Below are 24,607 nucleotides of genomic sequence, written 5' to 3' on the forward strand. Positions count from 1 at the left end.
ATATATTCCCACTAAATTCAAACACCCCTAAAAAAACCATTTATTTTTATCATTTATACTACTCCAAAATTTTCTCCGTATTCATCTTAACTAAAAATTGCAGACCTCAAAATTCGATCCAACGGTCATAGAACAGCGTATATACAGACACGTTCAGCTCGGCCAGAACAATATCATCCCTTGACAGATAATTTAGACGAAGCTGTACATGGCGTTCTGTTTGCGTTATTCGACGTGGCGAGGATCTCTCTCAGGATCCTCTCTCGGCTCGCCGCCGTTTTTTGTGGGCCTTTTTGGGCCGGAGAACCATCGCGGCATCGCCGCCCCGTGATCCCCGGCACAGGTCCGAGGAAACGATTAAGTGAACCGGAATATCCAGGCCCCGTTGCTTTCGGGTCTGGACTCGGGGCCGTCTCTCTGCTTTCGTGCGGAGCCCCAGGCCCATGTTCGAGGGAAAAATGTCTGTGGGTCCCGACGATAACCGTAAGTTCGTCGTGTATTTTTAGGGTCCCTTCGTGCTAGCTCGCGCTCGTCGCTGACAACGTGATAAAGCAAGTCGCCTGTCCAAGAGGAAAAGAGACGGAGCACTTGATCTTTAAAGAGACAAAGCCTGTTCCGTGATAAATGCCTTTCGACAAAATATGATACGCGATTGAAATCGCCAAACAATGACTATATACATACATATATAACGAATTCTTTCATTTCTCTTCTATACTATTGTACTCTTAATATCGCCTCTCTTCGCGTTGCGTCGCGACTATTGATCGTGTTCGAGGAACTATTTCTCGATGAAGGTACAGTGTACGCGGAGTTACGCGGAGTTACGGAATTATGCAACGTGAGTCTGCTTTACGTTAGGTACTGCAGAAGATACTGCAAAAAAAAAAATTCAGAAATTGTACACGAGAAACGCAGCGCGGGTGAAAATAAGTTTCTCAATTCGTTGAGGAAATCAGAAATGAAAATAATATTCCGAGAGATTGTTCGCAAGATCCGCCAACTGTAAATGTAAACTGGTAAGGCAGCAAGACGTTCGTTCTCGAAAGCACGCTCTCGCGCGTTTTGAGGTGCTCAAAAGCGGAATCGCGGCTTCTGTCTCCGCGGCGAAATCGGTTTCTTCCTCCGACGCCGCCGCGGTGAATATTCACGACACGCCGTCCCGTCGCCACGAGACAAAAACTTGCCAGCACTCCGAAGAGGCAATCACGCGTACGGACACGTTCGTCATTTGACAAAGAAATTATTAAAGATTATTAAAGAAAGTTATGGATCATCTTAGACCTTGTGGAGAAGAACGAATTATCGATCTTCCTGATATAAAGACCAGTATAGTCCGTCTCTTCGTCGGCCTACGACGTTTCCAGACGCGATAACGTGCATCGAGATTCTTCAATCCCCGAGAAATTTCGCCTATTTGCAGGGTTCTTAAACTCGCAGCGCGCAATGCGTGAACGGATATTTTTAACCGAACACAATTTCGTCTCGAAAGCTAAAAATATTTTTAAAAAAGTTGCGATCTCGATGAAAACATCGACTCGGCCAACAATAACAACACGTTTCGCGAGCTTAAAGTTGAGAAGTTCTCCCTTCCCTCCCTTGAGTTCTCATTATAACGTTTGTACTACTCGCGCGAGGATATTCTCCGATTTCTTTTATCGGGCTCATGAAATTTTGAAGCAACGCGTGGGATATGCATCGAGCGGACATCGCAAACCAGGCAGACAACCAGGCAGTCAGGCAGGCAGGCAGGCAGGCAGGCACCGTTGCCTCAATATGCGTGGCGATTCGTGCCGGGCGCACGTTGCGTGTACGTATATACGCGCAGCGTGGCCAGCGAGAGAGCCGAGGCCCAACCTCCTGGTGATGTGGTATACGGTGTGTCTGCGCGAGCGGAGAGAAACCCGTTTACCTTTAAACTGCTGCTCTCGCGGTAGCGACGACGATGACGACGACGACGACGGCGCAGCGGTGAGTCTCTCTTCTCGCGAGAGATACGAGAAGAAGCGACAAAAGCAAAAACACCGAGGCGAAGTTAAAGAAGAGTCGGCCTGGGTTATAACACGCGTGTACGTTTCGGATTAGTGTTTAAGACTTCAGTTGATCGCCATAGTGGCAGCCAACTCACTTTCGAAAATTTTTTTTAACGCTTGTAAAAAAAAATAAATGTCACATAATGCAAAATTCTGAATAGCCTAAATAAATGACGATGTAAAGTGTAAAGTAAAAAGTGGGCGTTTCAACGCACTATCTACGAAGATATGGTCTTATTTAATCATGTGACACAATATTTTATCATTATATGCTTATGAAGATGAAAATTCTACTATGACGCATACGCAGTAAAATATAAAAAACCCGCAGAGCAGACAATGCGTTAACGTCTTCGAGTCGAGGTTTGCTGTAAGGGCGGAGGTAACGCATTTTATGCGGCAGCCTGAATTTCGATAAGACAAGACACACCGCATGCCGTGCGACAGACCGGCCGAAAATTTAACGATTCTTCGCATTGTGTCGGATACGAAACGCTCATTGCGTAAAATATCCTAGAAAATGTCACTAAAAAGTATTTCAAAGTGTGGAAAATCATTCGTCTCCGCTTCTAAAATATAGCACCAAAATATGCGACGACGAGACAATTTTACGGAAGAAAGAAAACCGCTGGCGAAGACGAGACCGTGATATATTTGTAGGAATTAGTCATTTCGCTTGGATGTAATTTCGAGTAACCGCGCTAATATCTTATTTAAGCTACAATCATTTTGATCCTTCGTATTTCAGTGATACGTAAATACAGATTCGCATAGAAAAATCTTAAAAATGTTTTTTTTTTACCAAGGAAGACAAAAATCCAAATTCACGCTCGAATCGGCGCCGTGTAATTCTCCACCATATACTTCTTTGTTGTTCAGATATTGTTCTCATATTTCATCGCGCGCCCACGATCCTATATGCACACAGCCGCGTGTGTGCGCGCGCACTATTTCGAACTATTTCGGCACGGATTCGAGTGTAGCGGTCGTGTAACATGCTATCGGCTTGAAATCCATCGACTCCTTCGAAATAGCGGCGGCGCGTTTCTCGAGCAGCTGCGTTTTCGATTTTCCGACACACAGCTGGCGTCGCCTTGCCCACGACGATTCGACTCGACTGTCGACAGTCGAGTCGAGTCGATCTCAGAGACTTTCATCGTCCACTCGAGTCCTCGAACCCTCCAGACAAGAACAAAGGTCATTGGTCCCCGGGTCGGAAATCGAGGCCTGGTTGCCAGGGGGGCCCTTCTTCAAGAGCGTTTCGGCTTCCCTCCGAATCCTCCAGGAATCGCCAGGCCGAGAGGGCTCGAAGGAGCTCACTCTCTATCGATCCAAAGCGCTTCGTATCACGAAACTGGCTGGCACCTCAGAGAGCTCGAGAGGAAGGGAGATGGGGAACGAAAGAGAGACGAACAGAGAGAACCATGGCGTGAGAGCGAGAGCGCGAGAGCGAGAGAGTGAGAGAGAGAAAGTGAGAGTGAGAGAGTGAGAGAGTGAGAGAGAGAGAGAGAGAGAGAGAGAGAGAGAGAGAGGAGAGACCCGACCGACCCAACTTGCCCTCCGAGGGATAGTGATCCGACTACTGATTTCACGTCTTCTTCATCGCATTAATTTTTCTACTTTCTGTCAAACGCGTGCAACTTTCCGTTTTTAATTAAAGAAGTATATGTGTACAGCAAAACGAGAGAAAGTATTGACTTTAGACTTCTAAAATATAATTGCGGTATTGCCTAAGATATTGGTAAAATAGCTAATCGTTTAACGAATGACTGTTACACCTGTACCACGATCATATTTTAAAGGTCCAAAGCCAATACTTTCTCTCGCTTGTTTTCCTAAATTTTACTTTTCATCAAATAAAATATTATTGGAAAGAGATATCAATAAAAACTATCGAGATAAAATATCATTTTTGGCAATATAGTGTTTGCTCTCGAACAATCCTTTCGTAACATATGACACGGTGTTTTTATTCGACTTTTATCGATACTTGAATAGTCGCGCGAATCATATAACATATTGTTTATTCCCGATAGTGACATCAATATTATACTACTCTAACGCAAGAACCTTTAACTTTGAATCTGATAAAATAATGCATATTGGATATATTAAAGAAGTTAAATCTATAAAATTTGATTCATTAATTAAGGATTAAAAAATGTTTAACCAAGAGAGAGTTTGTATTTCATGAAATTAGTTGGAAATTAGTTGGATTAAACCCGAATAACATATTGATTTTGCTCTGCGTTATATATGAATTTTACATACCTCATGACTATTTCACGTAATTATTATAAACTTATCGATATTTCCGCTAATAGAGAGATCGGTAAATGCTGTATAAAGATAATACTGCATTTACTGCAGTCAAGAACGCGGATATATGTATACGAATACATCTCAATCGGTAGGTTCGCGGAGAGGATGTAGGTATTAAAATATTCAAGATACGTTCGACGAGGATCTGGTCCTCTAGCGAATGCATTTTCTTCACTGCGGATCCCGAGTATAACGAGTTTTCGGAAATTATGGCCACCTTGTGTGTCGTACAAAATATATATTGCAAAAAGTGAACCGTGTCGGTCCGTGGACTTGTTAACTTTCGCAGCTGTTGTCTTCAATATTCTCGCCCGTTATACCGCACAAACAACGCAATTATGTATCCGTATTAAATATTTGTAGTAATTTAAAAAAAAAAAGAGTGAAGGACAGTCACAATTGTGACGTAATTGCAAATAAATTCATCGGCTATTAGAACGTACTTGTAACCGCGGTTTCCTTTTAGACTCATACATATTATAAAATGTTTATGCGATGTAAATTTTCTAGCTGATAAGGATATTGGCGCAAAAGGAAATAATTATTCATCTCTTTTTCTCTATACATGTCTACACGTTTAACGGCGATCCTTGATTTAATTCTTCGCTTACGCATTAATTATGAACAAAGAATGAAACTAAATACCTGTAGAGTGTACCACACGCTTATTACAGCGCAAATCCATAAGAATATCCGCTTGATGCTAAAGCCATTACCGCTTACCGCATTGCGAAACCTAATCGCGATCCGTCGCACGTTACGCCAATAGAAAATTTTTTATTACGCGCGCGTGCATTAATTATTTCACACCTTTCTAGCGGGAGTTCGACTTACCCCTCCCGTCCTTCGAATATACCCTTCGTCCACAATTATAGGTAAGAGACTTTTCTAAGAAAGATGTACGACAACCGCTTCAATACAGAAACATCAATGGCTAAAGGCTATCGAGCTTCGGTTAAACTTTAAAACTGTAAACAGGGGATAGAAAAACCTGCAATATTAAATATCAAATCCCAGGAGTTTCACCGGCGGAAAAGATATCCGCTCCGCTCCGGCAAAGGGTCCTTTGCCGGGTCAGTTAAGCAACATTGAATCGATTACGTGCAAGTACGTACGGCTCGGACCACGTGATCTTATATATTTATTAACAAACAGGCGATATTGTTGACGTGGCGCAGCGATTGCGCGCGGAATTGCGTTTCGCTCGCGATCGGCGATATACGCGACTCACGTTAAAAACTGGGCCCCCATGATGAAGTAAACGCGAGCCAGTCCCCCGCGTGCAAGCGCCCCGGGGAGCCACTTCGATTTATCGAACATACGACCGCGATTGCGCTCGGGTCTTGCTCCGAGGCAATCGCGCAATTACTTGAGCGAACCAACTCGCACGTTGGCGTCTCCGCTCGAAAAGGTTGCGGTCTCTCCGTCATGGCCGCTGACTAAGAAGTTCGCGCGATGACTTTATCGCTTCTCCCCTCCTCACCTTCTCTTTTGCGAAAATACACTCCTATCGCGGAAATCCTTCCCCCTCCCCCCCATCGTCGTATGTGCACCCGAGTTTCACGGGTTTAATTGACACGCGATTTATGTCAACCCGCGTATTAAAACCGTAACTTTAAACACCCGTTGCGGCACAAGGACAATCCTTAGTTTGCAGTTTTTAATTAAAAAGTCGAGATGTTACTCGAACGTCGATATCGACGAGAAGATCACGTCTCCCCAAGAGGAACGAAATAAACGTTTGGTAAATTAATTATAGATTTAGTTCCATCGCGAACACACACGTTTCCCCGTCTAATTCTAGCTCGAAAGATTCGATCTTCTCGAAAGTGAAGCCTTTGGAAATACCGGGGCACGCATTACATCGGCAACGGCATATTGCAAGAGAGAGAGAGAAACGTTGCTTCGCTTATATTTATTTTCGATTCGGCACGCATGTGTAATTGCACGACTACCAGATACGGATATCGAAGAAAACAAGCTGCTCTTTTCGTCTCTTGGACGTACGATTAGGGCAACTTCCTCTGGGAGAAGATTCCCTCCCGCCCTCGCCCCCAGGGAAGAGGCAGACGGATAACTAGCTTTTCGGAGTTGGAACGAATCTCCGAGGACCGAAGGGCGAGTCGCGGACGTTCTTCGTGCAATAGGCGTCTTTAACTCCGTCCCGTGCGATCGTGTTGCAGCGAATTACGTTTGACGTTACGATTTCGGGGAAATTGACTGCGCGCATCTGCGATGTAATTACAGTCGCGAAATTTGCTTCTTTGCGACTTTAAGAAGAGTATGACGTCTAATGTTAAAAGAATCGGTGTACATACGATATATTCCGCACGTGTCGAGATCTAAATTGCGAATTTAAATTATTGATATAATTATTTCCAGTAAATAAAGTAAATGTATTTCGGTGTAGCTTTTAATTTTCTAATAACAGTTAAACCCTGTATTTTCTGTAATTTAGGTAAGAAAATGCATAATTTATTCTTCTTGTAGCAGGATAAAAAAATCGAGAGAGCATTTTTCTGTTTATATTCGTGTCGTTCCATTTTCTCGCTCAATCAAAGTCATAAAAAATTTTTGAAAAATCGCAAAAACAAAGGGATTAACAATTCTCGTGAGATGCCACTCGATGACCTTTCGGATCATTCGATTGAAATATCACGGCGAGATTGGCAGGAACGCACGCGATGCCACGCAACTAGTATGGTATCTAATCGCGCAAAAACTCTTCGTGATAGTTGAACCGACACAAATTGTAATAAAAAAAAAAAAAAATGAAAAACCAATATCAGCGAAACAAAACGCACTTTTCCCAGGTTGTCAATCGTACTTCAAATACTTCAGAGAATTTTGAGCAATTACCGTAGTCACGTACCTACAATAGCAACTTACAGACACGTGGATATTATAGATAGCACCTGAGAAAAAGAGAGAGAGAGAGGGGGGAGGAAAGATGATTGGTTTCCCTTCGTGCCTTACGGCCCTTCGCAGTGGGGAACAGCAATCGTTCACGTCCATGTTGCAGAAAGGCGTTTCCACAAAAAGTTTAGCCAACCCGAAGAATGCCTTTTCACCTAGAGAACACCGTATGCCCACGCAAAACCCGAATAAAATACCATATAAACATATTTCGAGTATGAAACACGAAATCGCAATTAAATCTTGAAAAAAATTCAATTCAGAGAATAGAATAGGATACATACATATACATAAATCACAAAAAGGATATATTATGTATAAAAGTTACAATATATTATATGTATGATATGTAATATATCATGTATAAGAAGAGGATACGTGTAAAGTATATTATATATTTATAGGTGAGAAGATTCTAAAACAGATGAGATCTTGAATTGCTTCAAGAACAAACTTCTCCTTTTCTGTTTTCACTTTTTGTTTTAAAACAAAGATATAGTGTTTTATTTAAGAAACACGAAGCCAAGCGCGTCTTCGATACAAATTGAAAAATTTGAAAAGAATTATTAGAGCCTAAAAAATAACGTAAGTTTTCTTACATTTTTTCTTCTGTGTTCTATTTCTTCGTAAAAATTATTTCCAACTTATCTGAAGGCACCCCTTCTCTCCCTTTTTTTTCTCACTGTGTGTGCGTGTAACATTTTATATTTTTTAAATGGTATTTATATCAATTACGTGCAACCGAAAGAATGACTAAGGTCTCCGCGCGTGAATCACGTGGACATTTCGATACGAGACATCCGATAATTCGTAAACGAATTCGTGACTCTGACTTTCACGATCTTTTGCAACATAGCCAGATCACGGTCGAGAGCTTTCCCGGTTTTGCTGCAACGTTAGCAGCAACGCGCGCGGCTTCCGCGGCCGATCGGCGATGCGCTCGTGAGAGCGAAAGTGCTCAACAATTGCGACGCGCATTCCGTGATTGTTGCGGGGCTATTGCAAGCTGGTAAATTGCGCATTGCTCATCCGCGGCTGTAAACACCGCGCGCGCTTTCTCGATCGACCGATTGGCGCGATCGCGTATATCAAATATTGAAGACAACAAAGAGAAAATAAATTTCAGTGCGTATTCTCTCGGCCTAAAAGAGAGACGCGACAACCGTAGAAAATCAATCATACGGAGAAAATAAGTTTAAGTGTGCATTCGCCCGTTACATTTCGCGTGTACCTTTTTCCGGTACACGAATTTCGTTCCATGCTGAAACAGATTGGAATATTTTTTGCTTGATCGAGATAATTTTGTCGAGTTTTGGATATTTATCATTTTCCTTAGAACGAGAAAGCGTGGAGAGATCGCTACTTAAAAAGAAAGACTACGAAGCATAAAAGTGAGACTAAAACCTCGTAAATATGAAAACGAATAGCACATAACTAACTCTAAGATTAATAATTACTGTAGGTGATTACTCTCCTATGATCTATTTTGACATAATTTTGTTTGCAGGCAATAATAACATAATTTTAACATAATTTTATTAGCGGGCAATAACAGTAAGTAGCGATATAACTTCGTGAAGACTCAGGCTTTGTTTCGATACCACATTGCTTTTCAGCTCACCTCAAGGGAAAACGCTTTCTCTTATCGTAGACTGATTCACGATTCTCGTAATGTTTCATTATCAACGTGAGGCAACGTCACGGCAAAGGAGATAAGTCGAGGAATGACAATGTCACGTCACGTAGAAATCGAAAAAGAAACACGGTTATATCGTGAAATCGTCTTCCCCCGACGACGGCTACAAAAACGTGCCTCGCGTTTATTCTTCCTCCCTTTTCCCAGGATCTCCGCCGAAATTATCCGGGCCAGAGGGCGTAGGGCTCACCCCGGGAATAAAATTCTAAAAAGGGATTCACGGGAAGGTCGCGCAGTCTCTAGATTCAGTATATTGTGTCCGCTATAAAGATTCTTACGTCCGAAATCTATCCGTCTGGCCGTAGCCGGCGCGGCAGCTATTATAGAAAATACCGATCACCGGGTACCTGGCTCGGGGCTTCCTGAAAAACCTCCGAGAGATACCTGTCTTCCCCCGGCCACCACCTGCTCTCTCTCTCGCCGCTACGAGACCTTCATGAACATATGCCGTGTCTGGCGAACAATGTTCCCCGACCAGCTTGCGCGTTCCGGGACGACGACGGCACGGATCCCGCCTGGCCCCCCCAAGTTTCTTGCGCGTAACGTTTGGCAACCGCTTTCCTCGCTTCGTCCTCGACGTTAATTTATCATTAAAACGTACGATTTTCCGAGGAAGGGCGATCGACGCGCGTTCACACACGGGATTTACACGTCGCCGTTACGTATCGAAACGGCTAAATTTGCTGATGATCGCGTATTTTGTGTTACGAGACGAGTTTTCGACGAGTTACTTCCTTGAGCTGTTTACGAGAACGCGACCGCGTATCGCCGCTTCCTCGCACCGCGGCCGTAATGAAATGCTTAGCCGCGCTCGCGCGCGTTCGTAAATATGCAATATCTTGGGTCTTAGAGAGGTCGGAGTAAATTTATTCTTTATTCAAAATGAAGAGCTCCGAGCGCGCGCGTCTCCTCCTCGATATCGGCGAAAGATAATCGACGAAGCGTCGAAGCAATATCACGGCGACGTATCGCGATATTTCAATCCAAACGGACTTCATTCTTTGTTCAAATTAAATTTATGCTAGCTGAAGATAATATCGGCAACGTATCGCAGTTTCGCGCGCTGCGTACGGATATGCGATGCTTCAAAGAAAAAAAAGTAATTTGTTTCTTCATTCAGAACGAAAACTTGGAGAGAGACGTTTATCTTGCCGACGTCGACGGAATCAACGTAGGTATATATATACGGCGCGCAGATTGCGATACACTGGCGAAGTTGCCAACATCACCGCTCTGTCACAACCTGCGTGCCACATTGAAAAGTTTACGGGTATATATCGTAAACCTCATAGAGGGGAAAGAGAGTCATTTTTTTTCATTTGGTACACAAACAGCCCCGAACATGTTTCCCTCGGCGTCGCGTCGCGAGAAAAATAACCGAGAGTGGCCACAGGAAACAAAAGCACAGGAAGTTTAGAATAAATGCGATGACGCTATATTCGAGAAGAGAAGTAAAAGAAACGCGGTTTATCGTGATAGTATTATATTTCTCTTGGCGGACGGTGTCGAAAGGGCGTACCGCGAATCGGCCATGCGGTTCTGACAAAGGGGAAACTGGAAAACGGATGTAGAAAGAACACATATGAGACACGATTCAAGACTCAAAAACGATAGACCTTCATATTATATCACATTATTACATTACACCCAATTCGGATGGTCATCTTAGAAGTTACGAAACGCTCGAGGTCGCGGATGTATTTCCAATTATCTGGCAATCTGACGTTATCGTGAAGTTACATAAAAGTGCACCATTAGTTAATTTAGCAATTGACTGTAAAACGCGATCGCAATTATTGCTAATTGGAGCAGTGAACTTTTATTATACGAACACCAAGAAGAAAGGGAGAGGGACAATTATTTTGTAAAATGTATTGCGCGCGCCGAACGTTTTATATGACATTTTAATCTCGCGAGTCTCTCGCGACACGTGATTTTGACTGGAAAAATTTTTACGTAACGCGGAATCAGCTGTGCCAAAAATTAATATGACAAATAATTGAATCCTTTCTCGTATTTCTGATGCGCAAACGCGTTTCATCGCGCGTGCCAATTGCGGTATGGGGATTAACGTTTGCGGAGACGATCGCGCGGGTGTCGACAGTTATTAACTTGGTTATTAATGTCTGTATTTATTTTGCAGCTGTATTTTTTTGTTCCTACAAGTTCGACGTCGAGTTCTGCTCGTGCGACATTTGCATTATCACGTACGCTGTACGTGATAATATAAATGCGAATGATGAATGTTTGCGCGATCGACGTCGGTGAGTCGATCGTATAACCGAGTCACTTATTCTATTTATTTATCGTGCATAAACGAGGAACATTAAAGCGGCTCCGAGAACGACGAGCCGCCCGAGTGAATATACATGTGCGCGCGTTCGATGTCGGGCCCTCGAAGGCGATATTCTCCTTTTACACCATGGGTCAGACATTAGTATGTTAAGCAACATTTTTGTAGGCACCATGTTTATGCGTCCGAAAATGTTTCTGATAGATCGTGGCCGTCGCGCGCGACATAAACAAGTAACGCACACGAATAAGCAATATATGTTATCATGTTTATTTTAATCGAAGCAATTTAAACCTAATACTCCATAAAATAGAGGATTTACCAACTGCGGTGATCCCCCGTGGCAATATTTTAAACAAGCGCGTTTGCATTAAAATATATTTAATCCGATTCAGCGTAATTAAAAATAGGCACGCGTTACACTGACCTTCGTATTTGTTTGTGGCATTTATTGCCAATCGCCGTGTTTGCTTGCTCTTTCACGAATCGTATGAATATCACGGAAACGTATCGCAATATTTTTCTTTCTCCCGCGTGCGAAATATCGAATTTTCCAACGATACCCGAAATGGCAAAACAACGCCACTCTGATTCAGCATGATTGGTAAACGTTGTTTATTAACGTCTCTATTGCAAGATACGATTGCTCCGCAAGTTTCGAAGTGGCTCCGTGATTCGAGCGTGAGGAAAAGTATCCACGAAAGATGGTAGCCGGACGAAGAGAATCGCGCGATGACGTTCGTTGTGTCGCAAGAGACAGGTAAATATTTCATTCCAATGGCGAGCGATGCAACACGCGACGTTTTGCAATCGTCGATTTGAATGGAGAGTCGGCGTCGCGACGAAAAAAAAAAGAAGAAGAAATACGATACATCCGGGACAGCGAGTTCGTAGGTTTGCGCGTGCAGAATCGCCACGCACTCTCCCTGCTCCGAGATTAATATCTCCTCCGGCTAATCGAGGCACACACGAATCCGCTCTATTCGAATATTATACAGACGACGTAATTATATTCGTAATTATATTTGTAAAATCGGTGGGGTGCGATCAAGACGCGATAACGGCCGATAGCGCGGTGTATAACGAGAAATTAACTTGTGTGTACATCGAGTAGTAAAACCTATTCTATTATGTTTCCTCTTTAAGCGATAAGTACACATTCGAACATCCTAAACAGATTCGATGTAGGTATTTCGCCTAAAATCTATGGCCATCCAGAAATAACAGAAGACGAGAATGTCAGTCACTGCAAAACTTGGAATGGACTCTTTATTAATACAGGCACAAACGGCCTTCGAGTACTTCGAAGGCAGTAAAAGTCATTCATTAATCTTTGGACTAAGGCAAACAAATAAAATTCTCCTATTTGAGACAGACTTTACCTTCGGCATTACTTTTTTTTTTTTTTTTTTTAGAGATTTATTGATCATGGTTAGGAAATTAAAGAGTCGAAATTCCTCGAGAATCGCAAAGGGAGTGGCATCTCGCATTTTTTTCGATTTCTCTTTTCATTAACACCTTGCTTTAAACCAATTAAATTTAATAATAGAGGTGTTTTCCAATTGTGGTAATTCTCGCGGCGATTTCATTTGAAACAAGCGCGTTCGCATTAAACGATAATCAAAAACAGTTCGATAGATAAAACATCCGTGTATCGATCGACAATTTCGGAACGCCCCGTATAATCCCGACGAGATCAATCGAGCGGCTAACGCGGCTGACTCGCGATTAATCTTAACAAGGGAGAAAAAGGGGAGAGCTCTCAACGAGCACGGGGGGGGGCCTCTGCGAGACGCCGAGATATTAGAAATCGCGAGTTAATCGCAAGTTAATCGCAAGTTAATCGCGATTAACTCGGCCGTTGTCTCTCCTCCCCCTCCCGTCGTCGCGGGAATATAAACAGAGAGCCGTTTGCTCCGCGCGTCGGAATTCGACATCATTTCGATTTTCCCTGTTTACGTCTCGCGAGGCACATCGACGCACCGCTCGACGACGCGACGACGTTGACGCGTTACGTGCCGAGGGTTGTATCGTCGTGGCGCAACAAAACACGAAAGTGTGCCTTCGTCCGAATGCCGCGGACGACGCAGTACGGCGGGGCGCCGAGCAAAACAGTCTACAGGCTACATACGTCGCCGGCAGGAAGAAAAGCTCCTTGGCATTCGTGTGTGTCGCGGAATTGGCGGTAATGCGACGATCGTCGTCACCGACGACGACGACGACAACGGCGGCGCAGAGCTCGGAGACGTTCGCGACGATGACAGGACCGAAAAGACCGAGCGAGGGATATTCGAAGAATCTTCCTGAAAGGAGGGATGTATACAAGCACGTCGGAGGCGGAAAGACGAGATAAACAAGGAAGAGGGGGACGGTAAATTGTTCGGCTGCGTCGATTATCAATATAACGTGGTCCCCTCGATGATGTAGAGAGACAGAATGAGAGTGTGTGTGAGAGAGAGAGAGAAAGCCAAAAGACGTACGCGATGAAATCACACGAAGGCCCGTCGCCGTTTCCGCTGGCCGTACGGCATACGAAAGCGCTCGCCACCGCCAGGGGGGGAGGGGGGGCGTATCGATTCGGACAAAACAATTGTGGCCAAGTCGTGGCCGTCGTCGGCCGTGTGTGGCGAGCCGAGTTACACTTTTACGCACTTGGTACCCGAGGCCGTGTAGAGCCGCCGTGTAGAGAGTCTTTAGTCACCGCCCAGCTCTCGGTTGTCCTCGTCGTCGTCGTCGCTGTCGCTGTCCCTGTCCTCGTCGTCGTCGCAGTCGTCGCAATCGCAATCGCTAGCGCAAAAGAAGAGGGACACGGTGTATAGAGGCTTGTCCTACCGTATGGGGTAACACTCCCGCGTCGCTGTCATGCCTCCACGTCGTGTTGTTCCCGTATACGTGTTACGCGCGCGTGTATGTGCGCGCGCGCACGCGGCGCTCGATCGCGCCCGTCCCCCGAGCGTGTATGTCAAAACGTGTGTGTGTACGTGTGCGCGAAGAGCGGACGTAGAAGCGCGAGAGAGCAGAAGCCACGACGACGGTATATCGAGGGACCAGAGGCGGCGCGGACACGCGCGCGCGACGGCGTATTATACGTAGCAGACACACACACACGTACACCGATTCGAAAGACCGTCAACGGAGGAGGAAACACTCGCGTGCACGACGCACGCACCGCACGCACGTATATATTCGCGCGCGCGCGCGCGCACGTCTCTTCTCACCGCCGCCGATACAACACTCTCTCTTTCTCCTCCTCGCTCTAGAGCGCGCGTATCACCCTCCCTCGCTCGCTCACTCGCGACTTCAGTTCGGGGAGCGAGACGCGAGACACACCGAGAAACACCGCGCACTCCGACACGACACTTCGTCCGACGACGGCGCACCACCAACTGAATGCCGAATCCTAACCGACTGAGCAGGACTCGGAAACGCGGCGCGCGGCGCGCGGCGCGACGGGATGGAGGGGATGCCGGCCGCAACGTGGGGGAACGGGGAACTATCATTCCCGCGGTGAGAGACGGGGGGTTGGGAAAGGGTGAACGGGGGAAGGGGACGCGTATCACAGGTGCGGACGCTGCGCGTCGAATACCACGTTCGAATTTGAGGAGCTTACAGCTTGTTGCGAAGAGTATGTGAGAATTACGCGAACGCGGGTTAAGGTTTGTTCAATTTATAACCGTACACACGAATGTATGCCTGCTCATTTTACATACTTTTTTTTTACAGTGTAGGACTGTAAATACGATTTGGATTTGTTGGGATTCGGATAATTCGGATAATTCACCAAATTATCTGACTACTTCAATTCGGGTATTCGAACTATCCGAACGATTCTTAATGCCCGAAAAATATCAAATTCGTATCTAAATTATCCGCAAAAATAGAACTGAAAACTAATTGTTAAGTCGTTAAATAGATTTTATTTAGTTATGTATTTTTTTCATTGACTCTAAAAGAATTCCCTGCAGCGGGAGATCTCGTTACAATCGAGAGAAGCTACCATCTCAGTATGCAAACTAATTAATATTTCTTTATCAAAAAATGTTTTAATTTCTCACGCGCATTCCTAAAGATTTTTTAAATATATTATATTTAGAATATATTTATTTGCTCTATCTATATATGTATATAAACTAGAGAATGTGTATCTGTCTGTATATTCCCTATTAACTCCTAAACCTTTTGACTGATCTGGACCAAATTTTACATAATTACTGATTTCCATCCCCTTAACTTTGTGATGATCCCGAGCAACGCCAGATAGTTTAAGCTAGTTATTGTATTTTATAGTGTGACTATAAAACACAAAATACAAAGTAATCTTTTCATATAAATAATAAATGAAGGTATACCTAAACGTAATTTCAATAAATTTTTACACACTGTGTTTTAAAATTTCAAAAAGATCGTAATATTTAATTTAATGTTGCGTAATGTAAAGTAAAGACATACCGCGTCTTACTTTTGTTACTTTTGTCGAGGCGGCGTGTCGTTAAGTTAGATGTTAGATATGTCACCATTTGTATAATTATAGGACGCGAGATGTTTAACGACTTTGATATAGCGGGTAAATTTAGCGATTCTCGCCGATACTCGTGGGAACTGTGCGGCAAGATCGTTAGAAAGTAGAATACCATATATGCGCAAAAGCGAAGCGATATTGTACGCCCTAGTCGAATTGTGACGGCCGCAGCGGCGCAACAATTGGAACAGACGCAACAAACTCCCTTATCCAAGTTATTACCGAAATATATCTCCACCCGATATATGTATGTATATATCCACATATATTTCCCATTGCTCTGACGCAAATAAGCTATACAACCGTTCCATTGTCGAGCGCGCAACGTTACCGAATCCAAAACGCCACAAATCGCATGCAACGCGCCAGTTAATCGTAAATTAATTAATAGGGTGCGCAATTATTATTATTAGCGATTTCTCAATTAGTGCCATTTCATTTTCCAATCGCGACGTATACCTACTCAATTTAAAGTCCGTTATTTTCCTACTTTAGGTGACGATCGTTCCGATCGTTTTGTTTTATTCAAAGCCAAGTGCACCTACTTAAAAGCCGATCAGCAGAATAGATGATGGAGATTAGCTGAAAATCGATTTTTATTGCGCGAAAAGAATTAAACCGAACGCCCAATTACGGAATTATTCATTCCCAAAACAAAGAAGTCCTCATACATTCATAATCAATTTTAGAAGTGGGACGCATTTTCAGGTCAATCACTAAATAAGTTTCGAATATATGAATGTGGAAACTCCAGAATAGATACTTGACATTTTCAAAGTCAGATCGAAGTCCATTATCCGCCACCGTTTTAGATGACATAAAAAATTTCGCGACTTTAAAAGTTTTGCTATGAAATATTCCGTGGCGTAAAATAATCGTGAAACCGCACACACAAATACGATATTTTAAAGATAGCATAGAAAAAAAGTCGTCTTGCCCTGCATGAAATGCTATGTTGCTAACACGCAAATAAATGCATTTTTTATACGTCACTAGGATCGAAACCACTGGTGGCTGTTATTGGTGGCTATTGTAACGTCGATTATATTACTCGAATCAATTTTATATATAATGAGTTATATTATTATTGTTTGTATTGTACATAAGCAATTCAAAAACGAGAGCAACACTGACATGTGGAAGTAGATACAGAAATTTATAACGTGAAAATCGTTTCTTCTCGGATAAATTCCGCGATAACAACGCGTGTCATATTATACATAAGGAATTAAAAAAACGAGCAGCGCTGATATTTTTGAGACAGATTAAAAAATTTAGAAGGCTTTGTATTCTTTATTTTTAAATAATATACGAAACCGTTTCTCCGGATGGATTCCGACATTACAGACACGCGTCGCATCAAGCTAACATCGGAATTCCAAGGGTCTCTCGTGAGTTTCATCCTCGGTTTCATCTCTACGAATGTTACAGCCCTGGGACGCCACGGGGCTTAATATCCCTACGAGGGTTAACAGAGAGGAAGGAAGATAGGGGCGATCTTATACGGGAGGGAGGGCCGATGCCGAAGCCATAAGCGCGACGAAGGGACGCGTCGAATGGAAGAGAGAAGAAGAAGAAAGGTGGAAAAAAGATAGGACCTACTCTGAAAGAGAGAGCGCCGGGTCGGCCGGAGCGAGGGCCCCTTCCTCCCAAAGGCCGCACCCACACGAGGGTCCACGCTGATCCGGGGAACTCGGGCTGGCACAGCCCTGAGGAAGCCGAGTAAACACACACTTCGTGACGCGCGAAGGATACCGTGAAGATACCGAAGAAGAGCGGCTATTTGAAATCGCTATCGTTTCGACGAGATTAGATTCTCTCTCTGCCGCGGCACGCCAACGCGCGTTCTACCCGCGACTATCCTGGACGGCGACGATTGATGCGCGTCGCACTTCCCATCTATCTGTTTAAGAGAACTTCTCTAAAATTACATTTTGATTTTAAGTCCTTCATCCTTCGTTCGATTAAATGTATAGAAGAAGGTCAGTGGCGTTTCTTTCCGTGGACTGCCGTGAAAATAACGACAATCAAGCAGGGAAGCAAATGGGAAGGATAAGAGCGAATTTCGAGCTGAATAAAATACTTATGCACTCACTGTTAAAGATAAAAAATGAAATTTAAATCAGTACCTTTGAGTTAAATAACATTTTTGTGATTTTTAACTTACCATGTGTATCGAAATTTATTATTTTCACACAAACAGTATTATTTTTATTCCATTGGTTTAATTAAATTGACATTTGTTTTAGTTAAATTAACGATATTTTGATTAGTAGCAATGGCGATTTATACGAATGGTTAAAATTGATTCAAATTGAATGTAATTTGACACCACGAATTTAACAGTTTAAAGTCCAAAATCTAGGGCTGCAAAACGCTCCGAATTTACTTCGGAAATAATTAATACATTAAATCATTCATTTACTCGAGTTCGGATATCTAAATTAGCCGGGATTATTCGGATCTTACTGCGCGAAGAGTCGCATATATCCGAATTCGTGAATTTATTAATCAGAATCATCAAGGACGAACGATCGCGAACGAACATTCACGAACGTGACGAGCTCTTTCCCTTTGACATATCGAAGTGAACCGGAACATATAACATATTCGTCGTTGTACGTTCGATCTCGTCGAAACAAGTCGTTTATTCGCGTTTGTTCGCGCTCGCTCGCTCGCTTAGTTTGGATCCAGCTTAACGCATGCGCCTTTTTAATTCCACGGACGTGATGGTTTACCCACTGTGAGGAAAATTTTTTTATCTAGGATGGGGATAAAAAAAATCCACCCTGCATTGTGGAAAAAAGTCTGCAAAATTACGTTGAACAAATGTAAAATGTATACCATCTACGATGGAAATATGTATACACGTTCAATTATAAATTTAATGGAATGTATAATTTTTACGCTTGTTGTTCATGCAGTGCAGTTTTCCATTGTCGTGTGCCGTGTTGCAGTTCACATACTTTTTTTACAGGGCATAAAAAACGCGTTCTCGACTGGAACTCGCGTGGAACAACGTCGAGAGCGAGCGAGCGAGCACTTCCACACGCCCGCCGCTCGCGTTTCGCTTTTCTGACGCGTCTGCGGACGCGGGACGAATTCCTCCGGGAATTTTATCTCGCGCTCTTATCGCCGTCGAATCTCCCGTTCTACTCGAAATCATATCTCGCACGATGATACCGTAATACCCGCCTATATACCGTGTGTGCCGTTCTACGATCGCGCGCCCGCCACTGCGCAGCGCCGTTCTCTCTCTCTCTCTCTCTCGTCGTAGACGACGAGAACGTCAAGCCAGACGCTATCATGGCCGAGCACCGCTGATAACTCCGAGTTAAGCCAAAATCAACACGCCGCGCGCTGCGGGTCGAGGCAACGCGCGACGCAGCTGCCGTCGCGAGTGCGTCATGTCGGGTGACAAAGCTCAAGATGTTGTCTCTCTCTACATATATAAATCCCTTCTCTTTCTTTGTCTCTCTTGTTCTTTTTCTCTCTCTCTCTCTCTCTCTCTCACGGATTCGTCTTCAGATACAGCATACAGCGTGCCAGGCGGTTCAATATCGATCAAATTCGGTATCGATAGAAAACGTTCCTCCTCCTTTCTTCCTTCCCCGGATATCCGTCCTTATTACAGACAGTAGCGCGTACCGCGCTTTAAGGAAAAGCTACCTCGGCGTTAAAAGGAAAAGGAGACGTATCCCCCGCTCTCGCTCGCTCGCCACGGTTTTGTTCCATACCTTTCGCAGCGTTTTCTCATGGTACCTTCTCCCTCTCCGTTTTCCCCTCTGCTCTCCCTCTCTGTTTCTCTCCACCGAAATCCCAGACGGGAAAGTGAGTTTCGGAACATGACTGTTAATTTTACGCAACGAGCGCACGGTCCGCGCTCGGCAGGAACGAGTTCTCCCTTCGTTCGCTACCTCGTGTGTTTATCGCGGAGATCCCGGATCGATAGCCGAGTTTTCCGACTGGTCGGCAGACGCTCGGTGCTCGGTAGGTTTCTACTCTCTTCGAGGAAGACCTTAGCCTCATATGGAGATATCGCGTATATGTCGTAACGGAACGACGCGCGACGTCAGCCCCAGTTTCGTTCGTTATGCCGCACGCGACGCATTTTCGATGATTAAAAAACCGATAAGAGGATACATCGACGGAATTATCCCGATTAATAATAAAGAGTAAAGGGGGAAAACGCAGGTGTGCGTCCCAGTCTCGTATACCTTCTCTCCCCGTATTCTGTCGTCGTCACGCACGCAGAAAACGTACCCGGTCACCCGCTATACCGTGAAAGAAGGACAAGCAAAATGTCTCGGATACTCGCTTTCCGATCTCGGCACGGGCATTCTATTCGCGGGCGTTTACAGAAAAGGTGAGCGGATCCACGCACGTGGGATCTCCACGAGGAAATCCGTGTCCGCGCGGAGCGCACGAGGTCGCGCGCGAAATAACGCGTGCTGGATCGGCGGAAGGGGTGGGAGAAGAAGGGGGAGGGCTCCGCTTTGTTGCTCCCGATGACGACTGACGACGAATCGATGTGGACATAGGAAAGCGTCTCACGGGGAGATAACTTGCAAAATTTGCGTTGCGACATTCGCGATTCCGCGCCTCGTGCGACGAGGGCCACAGCCGCTTTTGTCAATATTTTAAACGACAGAGCCGCGCGCTGAACTTGACAAGGTGCGTGCGAAAGAGAGAGAGAGAGAGAGAGAGAGAGAGAGACAAAGATGAGTTAGATGAGGATCGAAAGGAGGATAGGTAGCAAGAGGGGAGACGGGGGAGCGGAGAGAGATAACGGAGAAGCGAGGAAGATAAAGCGGGATGCAGACGGATAGGGTTGCGCGGCCGCTCTGTATCAACTATGCACCCTTATCAATTGGAAAATTGGTGTGTGCAATGGGAACGGAAGAGGAGGGGAAAAGGCTGTATCGCGTCGTACGAACGAGGGTGACGGTATAAGGACGAAGAGCGCGAGGGAAGGGAGGGGGGAGAGAGGACCAGTGCCGGATTTACCGTTAAGCCGCCTTCGAGCCCGAGTTTATTGAAAAGCCATCGGAGAAGTAACATTTCACGAGACGCTACATCGTTATTTTTTGTTTCTTATTACCAGGTTTTATTAAGGATTTTAATCGATTTAATCTCCCACAACTTAACTTTCAACGCTATCGGTGTAGAAACCTCTCGTATTTCTATCGTATATTCATTAATATAAACGTAAAAAATATTTCCACATATTTATAGCAACGCAAAATAAAATATTGCAGCGAAATAATAATTAAAACTATTTCGTTATCGTAAAAAATGTCATTTCGATTACAACTGTGTCGCGGGATAAGGTTCCTGGGAATTAAAATCCACCACTGAAGAGAGAGAGAGAGAGAGAGAGAGAGAGAGAGAGAAAAGCTAAAGAAAGAGAAAACAGAAAGGGGGATAAAGAGAAAGGGAGCAATTAGGTTCACGTTTTTGGGACAGGGCCGTATCGGTGAAAGGGTATCTTCGATGCCAGCACGCGACTTGCGATGTAGCTTGAAATTTCACTCGCCTGCAGCATGTTCGCCGACGAGTGACATCGAAGATGTTGCCGTGTCGACGACCCGCATCGTCTATGCACCCTTGTGAATTGGAAAATTCCGTGCCTGCTGGCTTAGCGAAGAGACTCGTCGACACGGCGAAGAGGAGTACTCGTAGAAAAGACAGGGACGCATCTAGCAAACGATCGAAAGAGAGAAAGAGAGAGAGAGAGAGCTGAGAGGAAAAGGAAGAAGTAACAGCACGTAGAAAAAACAAGAGAAGAGAAAGAGGAATCGCGAAGACTTATTAATGCATTCTCTACTATTGCATTCTCTACTATTGCACTAACAACGTGCAACAGCAATTATTGACGTGCTCTGTTATAACTTCCTTTACGAGGATTATTACTGAACATCAATAATAAATGAGTTATTGTGTGCTATAGAGTTGCCTAGATCGACCACGCTTTTTTCGCATCTATACGCACATTTGTTCAAATAATCTAAATGACAACTAAAAAAAATAATGTTTCTTTCTTCTTATTTCTGAAATTTATCTCGTGAAACAACCATGTTTTTAATCTCTCGGTAAGATTAAAAAAATTGTCCCGACAGTTTGCTCGAGGAGAGACGTACTCCAAATTCTATCGCAGAAATTCGGAATGCAAAAGGGGGAGCCCGGGACACCTTGTATCTCGAAAGAGAACGAGAGAAAGGGACGGAGGGTGGGAGTATAGAGAAGAGGAAGGAAGATAGAGCGAGGGACTGATAAGGTTGCGCGAGGCGCATGCGTCACTCGTCGTGGGCGTCGGAAACGTGTTGACACACGAGAGAAACCGTGAACGAAAGAGAGAGAGAGAGAGAGAGAGAGAGAGAGAGAGAGAGAGAGAGAGAGGAGGTCGGGAGGGTACGGGGGAGGAAGGGAGATAGAGCATCGCGTGTGGCTCTAATGCCAGGATGCCCGTATGTATGTATACCGTCTCTCGAATGCGGTTCCCATGCTGCGGGTCCCGGGGCACTCCCGGGGCTCTATACCGTCGCCGTCGGTCGGTCCTCTCTCGCGAGAGAGAGATCCGGTGGCGTCGCGCGCGTTGCCATAACCACCGCGCGACGAGCCGAGCGGAGACGCGATCGCGGAGAGATCCACGTTCGATCGATCGCGACGGGCGACGGGCTAATAAGGGGGAAATTATTGCGCGGGTTTAGAGCAGTGTACTCTCTCGCCCAGCGGCAAACCGGCCAGGGCCGAGGATCGGGTCGCGGGATCCCTCCACGAGCCGAGGCCTGTTCGCCGCAATATATGTCGTAGAATAAAGAAAAAATACTCCGATAGTATCGGAGACTCAAATAAAGAGTCAGACATTTTGCAATTAACGTAACTCTGGTAAATGAGAATTTGTAGATGCGGTGAAATTTATTTTACTTATTTTAATCTGTCCGTCGCGATTGTATTTCTACGCGGTTATATGAATAAACATGGGAATCAATCAGGCGTTTTTCACTTTTTATAGATCGACCCATACGAGACGTTCTCGTCTCGCGCTCGTCAATAAATTAACTCGCGGAAAGTGAAAAAGAGAGAAATTTTATATCTTCATTTTCTATTAAAATTTCCATTAAAAGGTAATTTTGCTATTAAAGTCGGTAATAATGCTACGATACACTTTTCTACGATTTTCTGCGGTAACACAAAATTATTTTCATCTTTGGAAGATAAGAATCGTGCTCGACTGCCGAATTAATTAAATCAATTAAACGAGACTGTATCGATTCGATTAACGCTACGAGAGTTGCTGAAAGTTTTATACGAAAAAAAACTTCAATGTAGATTTTTCTCTCAAAGAGTGCCTTCGCGAAGTTGGGCCATTGTCGCGCGTCAAGCGTCTCTGGTATACGCGTTCGGAGAGTTCGTTTCGGAGACAGGTGAGACTTTGAAGGGAGAGCAGGGAAGGTGGGAGGGTGGATGCGCAGGTCGACTTCGAAGGGAACGTCGCTTCGAATAATTCCGGGACGGTATTCATACAGTCTTGCGGGTGCTTTGTAATTTCAAAGCGTCGTGCAGGGCCGTAGCTATCGTGCGGTGAAAGCGTGCGGAATAACAGGGGACCTATCTCTCGCCCTTTCTCTCTCTCTCTCTTTCTTTGTTTCTCTCTCGGGTTTTCCGATATAGAAGGAAATCGAGCGCAGAAGATATATCGAGTTCACAATTGTATACACGGCTATACGCATCGTGTCGTGGTATATTACCGATGCTTCAGTTTACATCTGTATACGTAGTGTATTGTTTTGTGAAATTCGAGGTGCGTTGAGCGGTGCCTACAATGAGAATTTAATGCGTAAAATTCAAGCTTTGAGTCTTCAGCCGTAATAAATTGACCAATCACAGTTGAATGTGTGAAAAGAACACTTGACCGCGTGATTGGTCAATTTCTTGCGGATTAAAGTTAAAGCTTAAGTTTTATGCCTTAAATTCTCATTGTAGACACGGCTTTACAAGCATAACTGAAAGTTTTCTGACAACTGAATGAATGAATAAATAAATAACTGAATTTTAAAGACGCCACTGTGTTGCTCGTACACTTCTTTCGAGCCGCGTCCCACGATCTATCAAGCCCCATGTTTTAACACAAAAGCCGACCGTCGGCCGTTCTCCCGTATACCCTTTTTCGCAAATGGAACGTTGCGCACCGGTGCGCCCGCTCCGTTCGAAAGGACAGAGCGCGGTCGTGTCGCGGGGGTGTTCGATCGCGCCGGAGTTCGCCGGGAGTTCGCAGACGATCGACGCGCCCATAGGCGATCCATCGTCCGCTAAATTATTACGCTGCTCGCAGCGAACGCGGAGCTCGTCCGCGTCGCGCAAAGTGGCTCTTATAATTTGCTCCATAATGTAAGAAGAGCGACGAGGAGGAGCGGGAGGAGGGTGGTGGAGAACGCGCGCCGCGCCGCGCATCTATAATTTCCGTGCTATGGGCGGCTGTCGTTACAAAGGCCCTATTTTTTCATGAAACTTTTAGGATCCCGAGTACGTTTATAATTCGCGAGTTCCGAACCGGATAGCCACCTCCGTCGGCTCCGACGACCCGAGTCTTGCAACGAAGCCGTTTTCCCAGAAAGCGGATGAAGATATATACCAATTACCGTATAATGATTACCGTGAAAGCTCAAGTATCCTTTGTATAACGCAAAGGGCGAAAGGGACCTCTCTTGTCCGGGCTCGACTAACCCTCCGCTGCTTCTTCGTTTTGAACCAACCTTAGGCGGACGTGAAACCACGCCGAGATAGCCTCGCAAAGGCATAGTCAGAATTCTTGGATTCTTATGTAA

At 44.7% G+C, this 24,607-nt stretch overlaps 1 protein-coding gene across 5 annotated transcripts in view; it reads right to left on the reverse strand.

Moving 5' to 3' along the window:
• The window catches only part of LOC112451578 (RING finger protein 44-like), a 44,046-nt gene that overhangs the window by 14,335 nt on the left and 5,104 nt on the right, over positions 1 to 24,607 (reverse strand). For 2 of the 5 annotated variants that reach the window (XM_025011262.1, XM_025011258.1), the window contains exon 1: positions 14,093 to 14,646. The exons of 1 other annotated variant lie outside the window; for it this stretch is intronic. In XM_025011262.1, coding sequence (XP_024867030.1) covers positions 14,093 to 14,124 — 32 coding nt within the window. In that variant the 5' untranslated portion in view covers positions 14,125 to 14,646. 2 more of the 5 variants (XM_025011260.1, XM_025011261.1) reach the window with 2 other exon arrangements.

Source organism: Temnothorax curvispinosus, unplaced genomic scaffold (assembly GCF_003070985.1).
Source record: "Temnothorax curvispinosus isolate PA1 unplaced genomic scaffold, ASM307098v1 QBEX01002391.1, whole genome shotgun sequence".
NCBI classification, from domain to species: domain Eukaryota; kingdom Metazoa; phylum Arthropoda; class Insecta; order Hymenoptera; family Formicidae; genus Temnothorax; species Temnothorax curvispinosus.